The sequence below is a fragment of the Mucor mucedo genome (genome assembly GCF_025094135.1).
Source record: "Mucor mucedo strain NRRL 3635 chromosome Unknown EV154scaffold_8, whole genome shotgun sequence".
Taxonomy (NCBI): Eukaryota; Fungi; Mucoromycota; class Mucoromycetes; order Mucorales; family Mucoraceae; genus Mucor; species Mucor mucedo.
In genome coordinates this window covers 325,781-343,232 of record NW_026252292.1, presented here as the reverse complement: position 1 = coordinate 343,232, position 17,452 = coordinate 325,781, and the positions used below count along the sequence as shown (strand labels likewise).

Below are 17,452 nucleotides of genomic sequence, written 5' to 3'. Positions count from 1 at the left end.
GTCTTTCTTTTTTTTTTTTTTTTTTTTTTTTTTTTTTTCTTTTTTTTTTTTTGTTCGTCGCGTTCTTTTTTTCTCATAAATATACTTTAAAATGGAAGTCAATGCAACCATAAATGAGAGCGAAGTTATGGAAACACCCATTGTAAAGCAATACAGACCTCAAAAGACGATCCGTATCCATGTTAACACCAACGACCAACCTCGACCTGTAATCTTCAATTATCGTCAGTTATACAAACAAGAACTCAAAAAGACAGAAGAGATCCCAGGTCAACCTGCTCAACCCGTCCAACCTGTCCAACCCGTCGAAACTGCAGACGACTTGTTCTTTAAAGAACTGTTGGAAAAAGCAAAGACTTATGCCATGGATGAAGATGATGTCGACGACGATGGTTCTGACGAAGAATCCGCTACTGTAAAAAGACATGTATCTTTATTTTCTGTCAATCACCATTAATCCTTTTTTGTTATCATGGTAGGTTGGGAAGAAGCAAGTAGCAAATGACTATGATTTTGAAGATCCTTTTATCGATGACAGTGAAATGTTGCTGGACCAACCTCATGAATACCACCAACCTGAGTTTGATGGATTCTTTGTCTATCATGGACCATTAGATGGTCACGGAGGGTAAATTTTAAAGTGTGGGAAGGGCTGTTCTAAAAAAAAAAAAGATTAATTTACTGATAAAACAGCATAGATCAGAAAAGAATAAGCCGGCTGCAACAAAACGCAGAGCACCTACCAAAGCAAAGGCAGCTGCTCCTGCTCCTGCTACAAAAAAAGCAATAGGAGATAAAGCACGTAAAAAAACAGCGGACGATCATCCAACTGAAGAAGTGAAAAAGACAGTTGGACTGGCAGCGTTAGCAGCAGGCATTGGCAAAGGCAAGAAAGTGTTATCACCGGCCAAGACGGCGATACCAGCAGCAGCAACGGCGGCGACACCATCATCAGCAGCAACAACAGTAGCTACATTAAAATCAACAACACCATCATCTACATCTGCAGCAGTCCAATCAACACCAACACTAGTAGTGGCACCCAGTGCAGCGGAAAAGAACGTCAAGATAATACCCAATAAAGCAACAGCGAATGTCAATCTGAACCGAAAAGTGACGTCAGCTGCAGATCAACCCGCTAAAAAGAGAAAGAAGATGGAGAAAGAAGTAGAGGAAAAGCCATTAATTAATCCTTCTTTATTAATGCAAGAAGATCTGGATAAAAAGAAAAAAGTGACCCATACACCCGAATTAGTAAGATAATTTTAGGCACACGGCAAAAAATTAATATTTCCTTTTTAACTGATCTGTTTTAAATAGAAGCCACTTGATCCTGAAATTGAGATATTAATGGATAAAATACGAAGAGATGCTGTGCATGAGGATTTCCAAAACAAGGCCAAATTTCCCTTGTCACTTAAACCTACGGTATTGGAAGCTGGACTAGTCATGTTTCGTAAATACAAGACGATTGAAGAAAACCTTGTTTTCCATCTCATGACCGTCTTACCTTACAACCGATTTACACTCAAGGTACGTTTTTTCTAAATATATACATATATATATATTGTTGCTCAATATGTAAATCCCACAGAAATTCTTGACTACGAAATCAGGACAGATGCGCATAGATGAGTTACAGCAAGAGATTGACGAATTAGCCATCCTATTAAAGCAAACGATCGATAAAATGATGCCTGAGCAACAGCGATCATTTGAAGAAAAACTGGCCCAAATTCGTAAGTGAAAATAAACAAAAGAAAGCATAAACTGGAAATTAACGGTCCTTTAGAAACTGAACCAGCGAATACGGAAGATGATTCAGCTCCAACACCTAAATTCAAATGTAATGATGAGGTCAGAAAGATCCTTTATGATATTATCCAGTCAGAAGAACAATCGATTCATATTGCTAAACTAGTAGCGTAAGTGAGGAGGAAAGAGGGGCTCTTTGTATAAGGAGGTATGACTAAAACTTGTAGCAGTGCCCACAAGGATCCCGAAAACAAGATTGATGGTGTAGCCTCTGACGGTAAAGCAAGAAAGCTCATGTATCAGCGAGTAAGTTTTTATTTATTTTTTCCTGGGCTTGATATTGCATAGTGTAAGTGTACTGACATATACATGATAGTTACTGTCGTGCTGGCCAGAGGGTTGGATGAACTCTTATGAGATGAGTCGACAGTATAGTCAATATAAATCCAAATTAGCAGGTTTGTCCGAAAAGAAAGCCCCAATGCAAGCAGTCGACGCTAGGAAAAGAAGGAAAATTACACCTCAACCCTCCCCTTTAGAGGAAGGAATACGTAAAAAACGTAAGTAATATGACAATCTATTTAAAGAATCAATCAAGGAGTTAAATTTTTTTATATGTGTGTGTGAGTGTAGAATCGATTGCAGAATCAGGAATTGCACCACCTGATGCCTCTAGTTTTATTCAAAAAATGAATGCTGGTCAAACTTCAGTTATTACTATCGACGATGATGACGATGAGCCACCATCCTCTTCTTGGAATCAGGCAAATTCTATGAAAATTGAAGCGCTGATCAGTAAAAGACACGATCAACATTGAATATGTCCGTAATCGAACTAATAATAATAAACATAATTCAAAGCAGCATAAATGCGCCATGCGTGACTGTTTTTACTGTAGTCCATCAAACACCATGGGTTTTTCTATTGTTATTTTTTCTTTTGTATTTTTTTTTTACATATAAAACATTATACACACAATGTCATATTTTGGTGGAGGATCGCAACAATCGCAAACTATTAACCCTCAAAACATTGCTTTAGCCGAGCAAGAACTTGAAATGGTGACAGATTTGTTCAATCGGTAAGAAGGGGGTGTGTTTAGGATTAGGGTTTAAGGTGGTGTAGATGAAGAAGAATAGTAAAGTTAACTGGGAGTTGATATGTAGTATTGTGGACTCTTGCCACGAAAAGTGCATTAAATTAGATAATGGACAAGGTGATTTGAGCCAACAAGATGCATTATGTATTGATAATTGTGTGGCCAAATTCTTTGAGACGAACAGTAAAGTTGGGGAGAAGATGCAAAAAATGAGTCAACAATAAACCCCTTTATTTATTTTTTTGTTGATGTTGAATAAAATAGAAAATATGGATAATGTTGATATTAATTATTTACCGCAATGCTACATTTCAATTGAACTCCTGTCATGTTACCTCCTTTTTGCATACAAAGACATAATATACACATTAAACCCAAACGTTGGCGGGGGTCGAAATAAATGACCTTTTTCCATTTTTATCCTCAAAAACTTCTTAAAAGTTCTACACGTAAAGTTCTTGAAATTGATCGGGAAAAAAAAAGGGGATTCTTTTAAATATGGATTTTAAAAAATTATTTAATCGATTTTTTTTTTTTTTTTTGTTGTCAGACCGCCCTTTTTTAATTTTTTTCCCCATTTTTCTACAAATATGAAGGTCTCCAAAATTCACACTACACCTTCCGACAGAGTCTTTGTTGACTTCTGTCGTTGTTTATATCAAGCCAAGGCTGTCGTACGAGATCTTGAATCATTTAGTGATTCCGTCTGTCCTGCCCTCAGTCAATACCCAAAATTACTAAAAGATGAAAAGGAAACTTCAAGGTTTGGTAACGGTCTATTATTAAAGCAAGTCAACCAGTACTTGAACACAACCTTTCGTAAATTCACTCGTCTCTGTAAAATACTGATGATTGTATTGACCCAAATGGAGGCAAGTAGTATTGGGCAGATAAAAAGGGAACGTATCGATTCTTTTCGTTTTGAAGTATGGGAAGAATGGAAAACAGCTACTAGTATTAAAAAAAGGTTGATATCATTTACCCAACAGTCAGAAGATACTGTCTATACAACAACAACCACTACTACTACTACTACCACTACCACTACCACAACTAATCCTGCCACTGATTCCTCCATAACAACAACTTGCTCTACAACTTGTTCATCCACTACGTTGCCATAGTAACGCTTATTTATCGTTTTCATGGTCCCCCATCTCGATTGCTTTCTTACCTTTTTTATTTTCTACTACATCACGTTGCCATAGTAACCACCTTAGGCCTCCCTCTCCCTCTCCCCCCATCCCCCTTTTGATGCATATATGATTCGCATGACTCTCTCTCTCTCAATAGACACCATATATATTTTGTTTCTATAAAATAACTTTTTACAAAGAAAATGACCATCAGTTAAGAAATCCTTTCAGCTATTGTTTTGTACATCATTTCAACAAATATAGAAAAAAAAATACAATTTTTTAGTGGTTTTTCAAAATTGAAGAACACGAAAAAAAAAAAGCTTTTTTTTTGTAATGTTGTGATTGTTCAGATTTGGCTAAGCTTCTTCATCATTTGGTCATCTCTCTTTTTCCATACCCCCGTACATATACATACACACGCGCATCCCAAGAATTAGGTCTCTCTCACTCTCGTTTTTTTTTAAATGCCCAATTTTTTATTAGTTTGAATAAAAAAAAGTAAAAATAGAAAGCTGAAAAAAAAACTTTTTATTTTGTTCTGAGTTTTGAACGAGGCCAATAATGATGACTGTTTAATCACATTTGATGGCAAGAGCAACACACTGGCCATCTTGATAAAGAAGAGGAGAGGAAGAGAACTGAGTCATATAAGCTCTTCTAAATTTGCTGCTTGCATTTCCTGTACTCTTGTGTAAAAGTTGATCCGACATAAATACGATAGAGCCAGCAGGAACGCAAATAGTTTCTTGATTACCTAAAAAGTCTTTAATTTCTATCGTGCCGTTATTTTCGTTCACTGTGTCCAACGCCGTCCAGCAGGCAATTGTCCTTTCTTGACGATGACGTTCATCCTGGTAATAATCTGAATCCTAAAAAAAAACAATAAGAGGAGGAGATCCCATGAGTGATTTGCTATAATTTTTAAAACCGATTACTTTAAAAAAAAACCTTGTGCCATGCAAAAGGTGACGATAGTAGACTGAATGGCGGTTTGATGATAAACTGCTCGTTAAGCTATTAAATTGCATTACACATGTTTAGAATACAATATACAAAACAAAAATGATACGAGACAGAACTAACCAAATACACTTGTTGTTGAAGTAATAGTGATGCCCATGTGCTTCCATATTTGCTTAATACAATATCCGAAGCCTGTATTGTGTCACATGAATTGTTCCATGATATACTATTGCGGATTTTACTATATTTGTCTCTATCCATATTGTAATCACTAGACCCATCTAGAAATCCACAAGACAAAGGTTCTATTCAAATCTGTAAACGATCTATTTATTGTAGTGTAACACATGCTTTTTTTTACCCACTATACACCCAAAGTCATTGATTATATCATAGCCTTCACTGATCAAATAATTCGTCAGCGTATCGGCTTCGTCATGTAAATGTTTCAATTCGGCCTCACTTAATCCTATTTCCCATTTGTTTTTCAGCTTTTCTCTCTAAATAGTAATCTCATTTTTCCCTTTTACCATTAATCAAGATAGTATATCCCTTGGTTCGAAACTCTAAAATATTCGCGCCAGTCAACATGAAAGAAAAAAAAGGGTCGGCCCAAATATTATTTTTTCAACCCATTTCAAACGGCTATTTCAATCTCAGATCTTATACAGGCTGGGGGTCCCATTTTTCCATGATGACCTCGCACACTCTTTCGCTTTTTTTTTTAAAAAAAAAAATGCTTTGATTTATTTTATGATGTAGACAGTCCAGATTACAAGGACTTGTCTGATTCATTTAAAAAAAAAGAAAGATGACTGATAGATTAGAAATTCCCTTAATTGTCTGTGCTGACGTCTGAAGTAACACATACAGCGATAAATGAAACATTCGGATTTTCGAATTTTCTTTCAACTGCGCAGGCTTTATTCTATAGGATCTATATTATTCTATGGACTTTTATCTTGTTTATTTTTTTAAAAAAAAAAGGGCGGTACCCGGTGACATGTTAAAAAAAAGTTGGGGGAAGGGGAAGATTCAGATCTGCTTAATGTTTAACGAGCTATTTCAAAACAGTTACAAATAAAACTCTATTTTTTTACTATTATATATTTAGAAACTATTATTCAACATATCGAACTATTATCATTTTGATTCCACATACACAATAAATATGACAATTGAATATAACTTTTCTCCTTGCTTTATTTTCGAAAACCGGGAGGGGGGAAAACCATCCATGCTCATTTATTTATCTAGACTTTCTAACCATAAATAGGCAGTGCGTGCGCACACAAGTCCTGCCATTGGTTCCAACAATGATCGCGATTTTGCGTGGGCAATAACAAAGAGAGACCATCCATGCTCATTTTACCATAAATGTTCAACCTTCGGCTATTCTAAGCCTCCTCCTTTTTCCGACATAAATCGCGATCTTCCAAATGCAAGCATATCTGACATTCAGATGATAATGACATTTGTGCAGGGAGTTAAAGAGGAAAAATAAAAAACCGTGTTTTATCTAATTTTGGGATAGCACTTGAGATGCAGGATATTTTGGATAAAAAGAAAAAAGTTTGCGTGGGGATGAATTTTACTAATCATAGCTCGTTCTCTACTTGGGGTCATTAGCTGAAAGGTTTTCTTTACATAGCATATTGCTTATAATTACCGATAAATCATGAGGGAGAAATTTTTTGCTATTGTCACTGCAACTTAAAATTGTTATATTGACAGGCCTTTAAGCGTCTGCTAAATTTTTAAGCGATTTCTTTATTCCCCTACTTTGTAAAACATTCTAAACATATTTTAAGATACCAGCTGGATGTTACTTCATAACATTTTGAGCTCGATTTTCCTTGTTCTCGCTTGACATTGCGTTACTAAAGACTACAATAGAGAAGATAGTCCCCTACTGAAAAAAAAGAGCGTCCGGAGTATCTAAATCTCATAAGAAGTAGTAAATCAAATTTAAAGGGATTTTGTCCGTACACAACTGTTATTAAATTGCTACATGAGGCAAGCGGCAATACCGATTATACAACTTTTATCTTTTGTTTCATTTTCCGTATGGTTGGTTCCTATTCTTCTAAACATTGCTCCTTGCAGTTTTACTTAGAAAGTGTATTGACAAACAGATATATATATATATGTATATATTTAGATTGAGTATGATGTTATTAAGGGGGACAAGCATGGAATAAAAAATTTCATTTTATACTGTCGAAATCAATGAAATGTGCACTGGTAGGTGATTTTCAGGATTTGAGTCCGTAGATGTAACACATGTATATATGTTACAATTTATATACGAGTACATACGTCATACAAGAGAATACCACAATGAGATTTGAAGAGGACTATCATTTAGAGAATAGTGTTAACTTAGTATTTGAACAGTCACCACGGGTGGGAGTGGGTCTGCAAGGGACATCGCGCAGATAATAAGCCCTCATCTTGGAACAGGAGCTCAAAAAAGGCTTCCGATTCAATCACTGCATGTAATTTTACGATCTACTAATTTTAACCACATTTCTTTAATGCAAGTGATCATACATGCTTATGACCTTTTCCCCTACCCCCACCAAAAAAAAAAAAAAAAAAAAAAAAAAAAAAAAAACTTGGCGGTGTTGACCTAAATAGGAAAAATCCTATATTTTGTAAGCACACTAAATCCCAAATTTGTCAGAAGTTTTTGAAACAGCATCATTAAAAAAAAAAAAAAAAGTAGGAACCGAGAAAAAGAAGAAAAAAGGGGGGGCTGAATTAGCTGAATTAGAAGGAGTGCGTAATATCGATAGTAAATAAAGATGTACAATCATTATTTTAATACAAAGAATTCCATATCTACATGGGTATTAATTAGACAGATTTGTTGGTTTTCAAATTTGAAATGCTATATTGTGTATTATTCATTGTAAATAAGAGTGCTGGTTAGGGAATGAATACCGGTGGAGGGGTAAGCAAAAGCGTCATAAATAACGTGTACAAAGTACAGCTTCATTTTAAATCAACAAGATAAATTTGCTTATTGCTCCCAACCCAAATAAGTAAAAGTGCAACAAATAAGAGAAAAAGCCTATACTATGATAACATTATCAAAATGCCGTTTTCACAATTCGGGTTTTGTCTGTATTTCAGAACATGGAAACTGTTCCCCCTCGTGCGGCATGTGAACAGAAAATAACTGCATCTTCAAACTATACTTCATATGGCATATTCGTACGTGTGTGCACATTTTAGAATGGTAATGAGTACAACATGGGTTAAACAAACATTTTTTGAAACACTCCTTTATTTCGATGAGGTTAATATTCCGCTATAATCCAAAAAGCTTCAATCTTATTATAGTAGTCATAAATTATAGTATAAAAAATTAGGTCCTTCTATTTAAAGTGCAAATAAACAAACTTGGTAGTATTTATTTCTCTAATGGCTGGTATTATGATCCAAACTCTTTTCGCAGTTGTTAATATGCTAATTTACTTAAAAAAGTCAATCTAAGAATCTGTCAACTGAGGTAAACTTATTACTCAATAAGAACATAACACTAAAAAGGTTGTTCATTAGAAAAGTACGCATGTTTTTTTTCCAACACATCTATAATCAGAGTCACTTGTCACCAAAAACCGATATAGAGCAAGGCTGAGAATTCAATGTACTTCAACACTCTAAGGAGAGTTTAAAAAAATAAGACCGCCAGAGTGTACTACTCAGAAAGGGTAATTGTTTTAACATTAATCTTAGAGTGGCACATACTGAGGCTTGACTGAATGCAACAAGGTCGGTTCAAGTAGAAATAAGTCAGAAGATGAATGCTGCCAATTTTGCATTGTGTAACCCTAGTATATGTTTCAACGATCTTAATTATTCTTTTGCTGCCCCTGCAATTTTTGTCTGACTCCGAAAGAGAGATTGTTTAGAAAGAGAAAATCAAATGCATGATACACAGCTTATCATCGTAGTTAAGTTGACAGGACCAAATATAAGTGGAATAATAATCGTATTAGATACTCAAGATATGTTTTAAATATTCTTGTAAAAAACGACAGTGCCAAGGATAAGGTATGTATCTGTAAAAAGTTGAAAGCGAGACATGCAGCTTGAAGTGAATATGAGAACATTTATTCATTTCCGCACATGTCTTTTTTTGAAACGATGCATGCAAACTGACGTCTTGAAATTGGGCAAAAATATGTCTTTAGATACGAAAAGCGAAATAAATCATTTCTCTTGATAAACCCTTATATAACTTTAGATGGCCAAAGGCTACAGTTCTGTGCTGCTCCTGAAAAAGACCATGGATGATTTAGTGTGCTATTTCTCTTTCGTAGGTAGAGGGATTCCCAGTTTTAGTTGCGGTGGGCTGTCAAAAGGAAATGACAGGGCTGAAACATAATGGTGACACCATTTCTGAAACTAACTTGAAATAGCTTTATGTAAACATCAACAGTGATTATCCGTATGTTATTGAGTGTTCTATTTGAATGTGCTTATGTACCTGTCAAATAAGACGGGTTTCAAAATATGAAGAACAAACTTGGATTTAAATAAGTGTCTCGGTTTTTCTTCGTTAAAAAAACCCGCCTACTCACAAATCAATGTTCAAAGACATGATACATTAGCAACATATAAAACGTACCTGTGTGTATAAAGGGTTGGCTATCATGACAGTGATGGCAAACGTGACCTAAACAGCCGTCACATTTCAGGCGTACAGCGGTCACAGTAGTTTTTTTTTTTTTTTTTTTTTTTTTTTCACAGTTGTATTTTTTTTCCACTGTTTATATTTTCAATTCATTCATTACATAGATCATGACCAAGACAAACACACTTGACCACTTTTTAACCAATGTGGTTGAGAAGCCTCAAGTATTCTTTGCTTCAAATCAAAAGATTGCAGATAGTGCGATACAAATGGCCAAGCATTTTTACGACAATGGTACAGCCCTTTCTTTTTTCTTACAGAAACACGTTATATTGATTATTGTTTTTTTTAAAAAAAAGTTAAAAAGGTTGAGCAAGTACAATTCTCGCCATTTACAGAATTATTGACCGAAGGTTTTGATAACGATCAAATTTGGGAAGAAATCGCCTCTCAAAACGAGCCTTTTTTGGATTACGCAAAGACAGCTTTAAAGGCCCTCAACAAAAAACCCGCCAAAGAGTTCAGTGACGAAGAAGAAAGTGTTTCTGGTCAATCCATGGATCTCGATCAAAATGTAGAGGATGAGGATGAGGACATGGAGGAATTAGATCAAAGTGAAGAAGAATTAGATCAAAGTGAGCAAGAATTAGATCAAAGTGAGGACGAGGATGATCTCGAGGAAGATAATATCGAAGAAAATGCTGACCAGGACCTCGAGGAAGAAGAACTTGTTGAACCCAAAGAAACGTAAGTGGAGTAATAGTAGTAATTTACCAAACTTGAATTAAGCCCTATTCTGATTTTTTTTTTTTTTTTTTTTTTTTTTTTTTTTTTTTTTTTTTTTTGCTAGCAAGAAGAAGCCTACTTCAGAAGTCGACGATCAATTTTTCAACTTGGATGATTTCAATAAATGGACCGAGAAACAAGAAGAATTAGACATGATGTCTGATCGTGAGGACCAAGATGATGAATTTGATTTCGATAATGACATGGGCGAGGAAGAGGATTCTGATGAAGAAAACGATGATGATGATGCTGCAGGTAAAATAGGAATAAAATCATGTGCACACGGCATTCTCTAAAAACCTTAAATAATTTGCTTAGACTTGAACTATAATGATTTCTATGGTAACGATGAAGAAAAGCCTGCATTCAAGAAATATACACACAAGAAGAAGGAGTACGAGGAAGAATTAGTTTCTTCTGAAGAAGAGGAGGAAGAGGAAGAAGAAGAGTTGGGAGAAGATGTTCGTAATGAAGCCTCTGTCCGTGATCTCTTTGGTGTCGATGAGGATGAAGAAGAAACAGACGGTAAAGAGAAATCTGCATTCCAAAAACAACAAGACCGTCTTGCTGCACAAATTGAAGAATATGAGGATGAAAACGTCCAAGACAAGCATTGGACTTTACGTGGTGAGGCTAACGCCAAGGCCAGACCTGTCAACAGTTTATTGGAAGAAGATCTTGAGTTCGAGCATGCCAACAAGCCTGTTCCTGTTATTACTGAAGAATCCACAAACACTTTAGAAGACATCATCAAGAAGCGTATTCTGGATAATATGTTTGATGACGTTGAGCGTAAAGTGGATCCTAACTTGCGTCCTTTCGTTCCTTCTAGACGTGTTGAAATCAGTGACGAAAAGGGTAAGAAGTCCTTGGCTGACATGTATGAAGATGACTTTGTTAGAAAGCAAGCCGGTGCAGAACAGGTTGATGCACGCGATGAAGCTTTAGAAAAAGATCATGCTGAAATTACTGATTTATTCAAAACATTGTGTCATAAGCTGGATGCACTTTCCAACTTCCACTACACCCCCAAGGCACCTAAGCCTGAAATGTCTATTGTTAGTAACTCTGCTGCTATCAGCATGGAAGAAGTCACACCTGTTAACGTATCTGAGTCCACTTTGTTGGCTCCTGAGGAAGTTTATGAGAAGAAGCGTAATGATGTCAAGACTGCAGGTGAAATGGAACAAGATGAGCGTAAACGTTTGAGAGCTCAAAACAAGAAGCTCAAGAGAAAGGAACGTGCCATCAAGGAAAGAGAATTAAAGATCAAACAGAAATACAATCCTCAAGTTGGACAAAGACAAGCAAAGACAAAGGCTGTCAAGGAATTATTGGGCCAAAAGAATGTTACTGTTATTGGCAAAGATGGTCAACAAAAGACTACCTCAAAGGCTGTTACCTCTGCCTCTCTCTTCTAAAACAACAACATTATGTATATTTCCCCCCATCCCCCCTTTTTTTACAACCATTTATAGAAATATTATTTTCAATTTTTTTTTATTTAATATTAAAAATATTTATACACCAATAGTTCATCATATTCGTTTTTTTTTTTTTTTTTTTTTTTTTTTGTGATTTGCTTCATATGTCATAGTATAGTAGTAGTAATAATAATCATATAAATCATAATGAAAGAAAAAAAGAGAAAAAAAAAAGAAGTATACATGTAAGGTGATATTCGTTGTGGTAACAATGTAGTGGGGTATAAATAAAAGGTCACTTGTTTGGTTGTAAGTTGTTATGCTGGTATAAATTATGTAAATAAGCAAGCGCCTGATACAATGAGCGTGTGTGTGTGTACATGTAAAGAGTGTGGGTATTGTTTGCTTTGTTTGTTTTGTGTGTTTTTGGTATATAGAGATTTTCGATTATTTGTTTGTGTTCTTCAAATAGCAGTAGTAACGGCACTGCTATTACTGCTTGCTCTTTTTCGCTTCCACTCTACACAATGAGATTCTGGTCTGACAATTGGTTCATTGTCGTCGCCTCCCCAAACAATTTTAAATCTGCCTTTTTGGATCATACTGGGAACTCTAGCACCCCCAGGTTCTGAGATATGTCTACTTAATGGCTGTGAGCATAATTTTTCGGAGGCAATTTCATTCATGGAAACGGATGTGTTCAATGGAATTGAGGGTAAACTTTTACGTTGATTGTTATCTTGCCAAAAATGGGAATCCCAAATTTTCATTGCCGGCTGATTATTTTGTTTATGAGATGAAGATACGCTTGCAGTATAGAAATCACGGGAATCTTCGTCATCTTCTTCATCCGAATCTTCTTCTTCTACGTACATATCACCAGCTGATGATGAAGAGTAATACACTGGGTTTTTCTTTGTTTTAATTCCTGTCAAATTTGCAAACTGACTCGCGGTTAAATCCTCTGAATGAATTACAATTTCAGAAGCTTCCGTAGGTGAATTTTTCTTATGTCTAATATATTTCTCTGTTGCTGCAGCCATGGCTGTGGCTGATGAAGCTGCATTCCAGTGACTATTATTTGAGCGATGGAGCTTATGCGATAAATTAAAAAATCTTCTCTTCCATTTTACTGAATCAAAATGGTGTAAAGTTGTAGCGGAATTGTTGTATAACATTATGTAAAAAAATAAAATAAAACAGAATAAAAAAATAAATAAAAAAAAAAAAAGGGAAAGAAGGAAAATAATTTATAGTATATATATTGGCTAAAAGATAACATGCACATGAGCTGTTTCTGCCCAAAGGCGAAATAACCTCAGGCTAATAAGTAATGGGTAACCTCCCTTATTTTACTTTTTTCCTTGTATAACTTATTAGTGTACTTTTGATTTTGACTCTCCCCCATAATATTATTAATTAATTCCTCTCCAACACTCTGCCTTTGTTACTAATCTTCATTTCTTATAAATCCAACATCAACTGCCTGTTATTTTTTTTTACGTAATCAGTTGCATGATATTATATCAGGCACCTTGTATATTTTAAATAAAATAATTTAGCCTATTAATATTTGTGTTACATACCTCTTGACGATCTCCCCACTTTCTCTAACTTTTTATATTTCTTGGCCCAAATGGCTGAATGGAAACAGTGAAAACTAAACATCCTCCTTTTATAACTCCCTGCGCGATTATCGCGCTATTCATAAGCCAGTCTATCTATACATAACAAGTATTATTACATTTTATAATCAAGCTTCGTGTTACACCACACTGTTCTTTTCCAAGATGATGATAATGTTTGTTTTTCTTTTTTCTTTTTTGCTGCCATATGATTCTGAATAAAAATGTCATCGATTTTGCAGGGAGAAAGCACAACTGCACATGCCTGCGGAAATATATATAAATAAATTCTAAAATGAACAGGTGGCGGATGTACAACTCCGCACATAAAATATTCGACACTTCCGTTTTGAGCCAAAAAAATAAATAAACCTACTCTTTCTTCGTTCAACGATTCTTTCATATTTTATTACACAATTTATCATGCCACTTACTGACATTACTAACAAAGTCTCTAGAAAAAGCAAGGAACTTTCAGATTTCGATCGTGGAGTCATTTGCGGTTTGGCAGAGCATGCCAAATGGACAGGTACCCAAATCAGCAAAGAATTGGGCGTTCCTAGAACAACCGTTGTTACGATTATAAAAAAGTATCGAACTGAAGGGATCACGACTGTCCAACCTCGTCCAGGAAGACCAGCAAAGCTGACAGCAAGAGCTGAGCATCACCTGACGCTTTTAGTTCGAAGGGACTCCTTTGAACCTTTAAGTGTTCATATGCAAAATCTTGCGAAGGCTACCGATCCAATCAGCCTGACGACATTGAGGAATGCACTTCGCAAAAACGGTTTTTATTCTTGCAGACCTTCCAAAAAACCGTTTTTGAGTCTTAGACATAAAAAAACGCGAAGAGAATGGGTCGACGACAAGATGAATTGGACATTAGATGACTGGAAGAAGGTAATCTGGTCCGATGAGTCGCGATTCGCACTCAGGCACAACGACGGTGGTGTGAGAGTTATTAGAAAGAAGGGTGAAAGGTATATGGATAGATTTGTTTTACCAACATTTAAATTTGGTAAGGGATCAGTGATGGTATGGGGATGTTTTTGGGCAGGCGGTTTGGGCCCTTTGGTGACACTAAAAGGGTCTGTCGATCAAGAAAAATATGTCAATTGTTTAAGTCAAAACTTTCTCCCTTGGCTTGAACAATTGACAGAGAAATATGGTCATGACTTTATTTTCCAAGAAGACGGTGCCCCATGCCATACAGGAGGATATACGAGGTGGTGGAAAGAGAAGGCTGGGATTGCAGGCTTTGAGCGATGGCCCGCTCAAAGTCCCGATTTGAATCCGATTGAGAACCTTTGGCGCCTCCTGGGACAAAGGATTGCTAAAAGAAGAGCCCAGCTTCAAAATCTTAATGAATTGGAGGTTGCACTTCATCAGGAATGGAAGTTGTTGGGGGATGAAGTGTGTCATAAGCTTGTAGAAAGTATGCCCGATAGATGCCGGGCAGTAAAAAAAGCTCGTGGCTCAAATACCACTTATTAACGTAAATAAAAAAGTTTCTTTTTACAAAATATATATATATATTGCTATTTTGTCAAGTTTGGTAGAATTTGAGATACCTTTTATTAACAAGTTTTTGGTTTTAAAAAAATGCATGACTAAAGGAACTCAAATTTTTGTGAAAAGTGTCGAATATTTTCGGTGCGGAGTTGTATATGTAGGTGCCATGATAACTTTCTTTTTTCTTCTCTTTCTTTTCTTTTTCTTCTTTTTTTTTTTCGTTACGCAGTGGGCACAATTGATATATACGTCGTCTACGAGCAGATTGTTTATTTTCACTTCGATGATGTCAACTGTAAAAATGGCGTAAAACAAACTTTTCTTGTGCGATACGATTATCTGCATATGATAATGATGAGGGAGGAGGGGATGGGATTATGCTGACACAATCTGGGACAAAAAAAAAGTGAGAAGTTCCATGTGGTGTAATAAAAAATGTCCGGGTTTATTTCGAAATGATCTTTTTTATCGTATCAATTATTTTCTTGAAAACTTCACAGATGTGTGGTATAAAAGAGTGAGGGGAATATATTTTATACATAAAAGGAAATGTAGAGAACACAACATCATGCAGACACAGTCCACGTTCCATTGTGAAATTAGCATCGGAATGTATGCAAACATTTAAAATACCAAAACAATATTCAAGGGAACTTAAAGGATTAAACAGAAACAGTATATTTACCGTACACTTGGAACAACTGAACTGAAATTCGCAAACATTTGCATGGTATTGGTATGTCGGTTGGGATCTTGATTTTGTTATCAAAGACGCTCGTGTCAACTATAGCAATCTTATCAGTCTGATGTTGTTCCACCAATAACACAGTACCAGCATGGGAGATTTTTTCTTCTTCTTTAAACGGTCTATACAACACGCCCGTTTCTTTATTTTTGTGTTTAGGGCGTACAGGTGCCATTTGATATCTACGTGTAACTGTATGTAACCTGTCTGAGAAGTAATCGGGGGCTAAGCACAGTCAAAAAATCAAGATCAGGGCACTTACTTCGGAATACAGCGAAAATATAACTTTTAGTTTAGAGAAAAATAAATGTTTTTCATTCTGCTGCCATATGATTTTGAATCAAATAATAAAAATTATAATAATGAACATCAAGATAAGAAAATTACCAGCCGCTGTATTGTTTCTGAACCCAGACCCAATACAATGGTACTGTACAAGCCAGAAGGACAAACCAAACTCTTTTTACCTGTACATTAAAAAAAACTCTATGTACAATAGGAACATTTTTTGGCAGCTGCATTAACACAATTGCACAAGTCTTCTGATTTACTTTTCATTTACGAATACAAAGAGACACGTTCTAATCTAAAAAGAATTATCTTTCGTTATTTCAAATGTACGTTTCATGGAAAAACGCTCAAGTCAGATGTTTGATTTTTTCTTTTCCCTTTGTTCGTTCATAACAATCGACTCATCAGATACAATTTTCTTTTCCCATTCGCTGAATTTCAAAAAGCCAATTTTGGTTTTTTGCCTCTTTATTAATAGAGTCAGATACTCTGTGTTTTATTAATCAGTACACACCAAACAATGAGTTACTTTCAGTTGATAGGTTCATTTTCATTTATAATATATTTCCTGTTAAGGTCTGAGATAATTTGAACAAAGGGTTCCCTACATGATAACAAGGACATTTCGGAACCTACTGCGTCTTTGCCTATCTGGAGCTGAGTAGAAGTTTTAAAAGCAAGCCATAATTCAATTTCACTTTTTTAGGTCTACAGCTGTATTTCTTTCTATTATTATCCACTCATGTTTGTAAACAATATTCTATTGACGATACGGTAAAAAATAATAAACAAATATTGGCTGCAGTAATACGATCATGGGTCTTTTCGTGTATATTTTTTTATCTAATCTATTCAAACACGCTATAATTTTTGATATGTGTATAAACTTCTTATAAAAATCATTCTTGTGCATATATTAATTATATGCCCGCAACTTTCTACTACAAGAAACCTGGTTAACGACTGTACAATAGGCTGATTAAGAGACAGGGGTAAATTTCAATATATATTAGTATATTAATATTTTGTACGATGTCAGCTGGATGCCCATTAATATTTTATTTTAATAAGAACAAATATGCGGCTTTTATGAATAAACTTCTCCTAAATAATCAATTGGCTCATGTAAACCTCTGATTAGTAGAGCAGGCTGATTTGTAATTAGCTACGCTGGATTCCACGGTTTAGCAAACTGCTACTTTACGTAGCCAGTAATAACTTTTACAGATGGCAGAAAAAAATTGGTCGTTATGATATATAAATTAATGCAAAACAAATGGGTTTCATCGGTATGACACACGGATCTCATTTCTAAAATACCCAAAGAAAGTTTGTACATTACCAAAAGCCATCTTGCATTTTAAAATACTTAGTATGTCGTGACTCATAGATATTATAATATATTATTAGCTTATTACGCATCTAAGCCTAAACCTTCGTCACCAATCATACGTGGTGTTTCTTTTT

General features: G+C 35.4%; 6 protein-coding genes across 6 annotated transcripts; 4 read left to right on the top strand and 2 right to left on the bottom strand.

Moving 5' to 3' along the window:
• The first annotated feature begins 15 nt into the window (after positions 1-15).
• On the top strand, positions 16-2,663 carry EV154DRAFT_494215 (uncharacterized protein). Its single transcript, XM_051599876.1, has 9 exons — positions 16-415; positions 480-628; positions 699-1,254; positions 1,321-1,533; positions 1,595-1,739; positions 1,793-1,925; positions 1,986-2,061; positions 2,132-2,315; positions 2,389-2,663. Exons 1-9 carry the CDS (start codon positions 92-94, stop codon positions 2,571-2,573), a joined length of 1,965 nt encoding a protein of 654 aa, XP_051462338.1. The 5' UTR covers positions 16-91; the 3' UTR covers positions 2,574-2,663.
• A 70-nt stretch (positions 2,664-2,733) lies between these two features.
• Positions 2,734-3,079, top strand: EV154DRAFT_412510 (mitochondrial import inner membrane translocase subunit tim10; the record flags this gene model as incomplete). Its single annotated transcript, XM_051595514.1, has 2 exons — positions 2,734-2,837; positions 2,923-3,079. The coding sequence occupies 2 exons, from the start codon at positions 2,734-2,736 to the stop codon at positions 3,077-3,079; spliced, it is 261 nt and encodes an 86-aa protein (XP_051462337.1).
• Positions 3,080-3,742: 663 nt separating this feature from the next.
• On the top strand, positions 3,743-3,907 carry EV154DRAFT_385131 (uncharacterized protein; the record flags this gene model as incomplete). The annotated part of the gene is made up of 1 exon (XM_051595034.1): positions 3,743-3,907. A coding segment is annotated over one exon (165 nt), but the record flags the coding sequence as incomplete, so codon positions are not given.
• A 546-nt stretch (positions 3,908-4,453) lies between these two features.
• Positions 4,454-5,674, bottom strand: EV154DRAFT_494212 (uncharacterized protein). Its single transcript, XM_051599875.1, has 5 exons — positions 5,488-5,674; positions 5,319-5,426; positions 5,078-5,262; positions 4,943-5,008; positions 4,454-4,863 (listed from the first exon to the last, which is right to left on the bottom strand). The coding sequence occupies exons 1-5, from the start codon at positions 5,546-5,548 to the stop codon at positions 4,567-4,569; spliced, it is 717 nt and encodes a 238-aa protein (XP_051462335.1). The 5' UTR covers positions 5,549-5,674; the 3' UTR covers positions 4,454-4,566.
• A 4,057-nt stretch (positions 5,675-9,731) lies between these two features.
• EV154DRAFT_494210 (U3 small nucleolar ribonucleoprotein complex, subunit Mpp10) lies at positions 9,732-11,960 on the top strand. The gene is made up of 4 exons (XM_051599874.1): positions 9,732-9,896; positions 9,962-10,349; positions 10,453-10,643; positions 10,707-11,960. The coding sequence occupies exons 1-4, from the start codon at positions 9,770-9,772 to the stop codon at positions 11,807-11,809; spliced, it is 1,809 nt and encodes a 602-aa protein (XP_051462334.1). The 5' UTR covers positions 9,732-9,769; the 3' UTR covers positions 11,810-11,960.
• EV154DRAFT_494194 (uncharacterized protein) lies at positions 11,953-13,043 on the bottom strand. The gene has a single exon (XM_051599873.1). It carries the CDS (start codon positions 12,988-12,990, stop codon positions 12,277-12,279), a length of 714 nt encoding a protein of 237 aa, XP_051462333.1. The 5' UTR covers positions 12,991-13,043; the 3' UTR covers positions 11,953-12,276.
• Between the last annotated feature and the right edge of the window lie 4,409 nt (positions 13,044-17,452).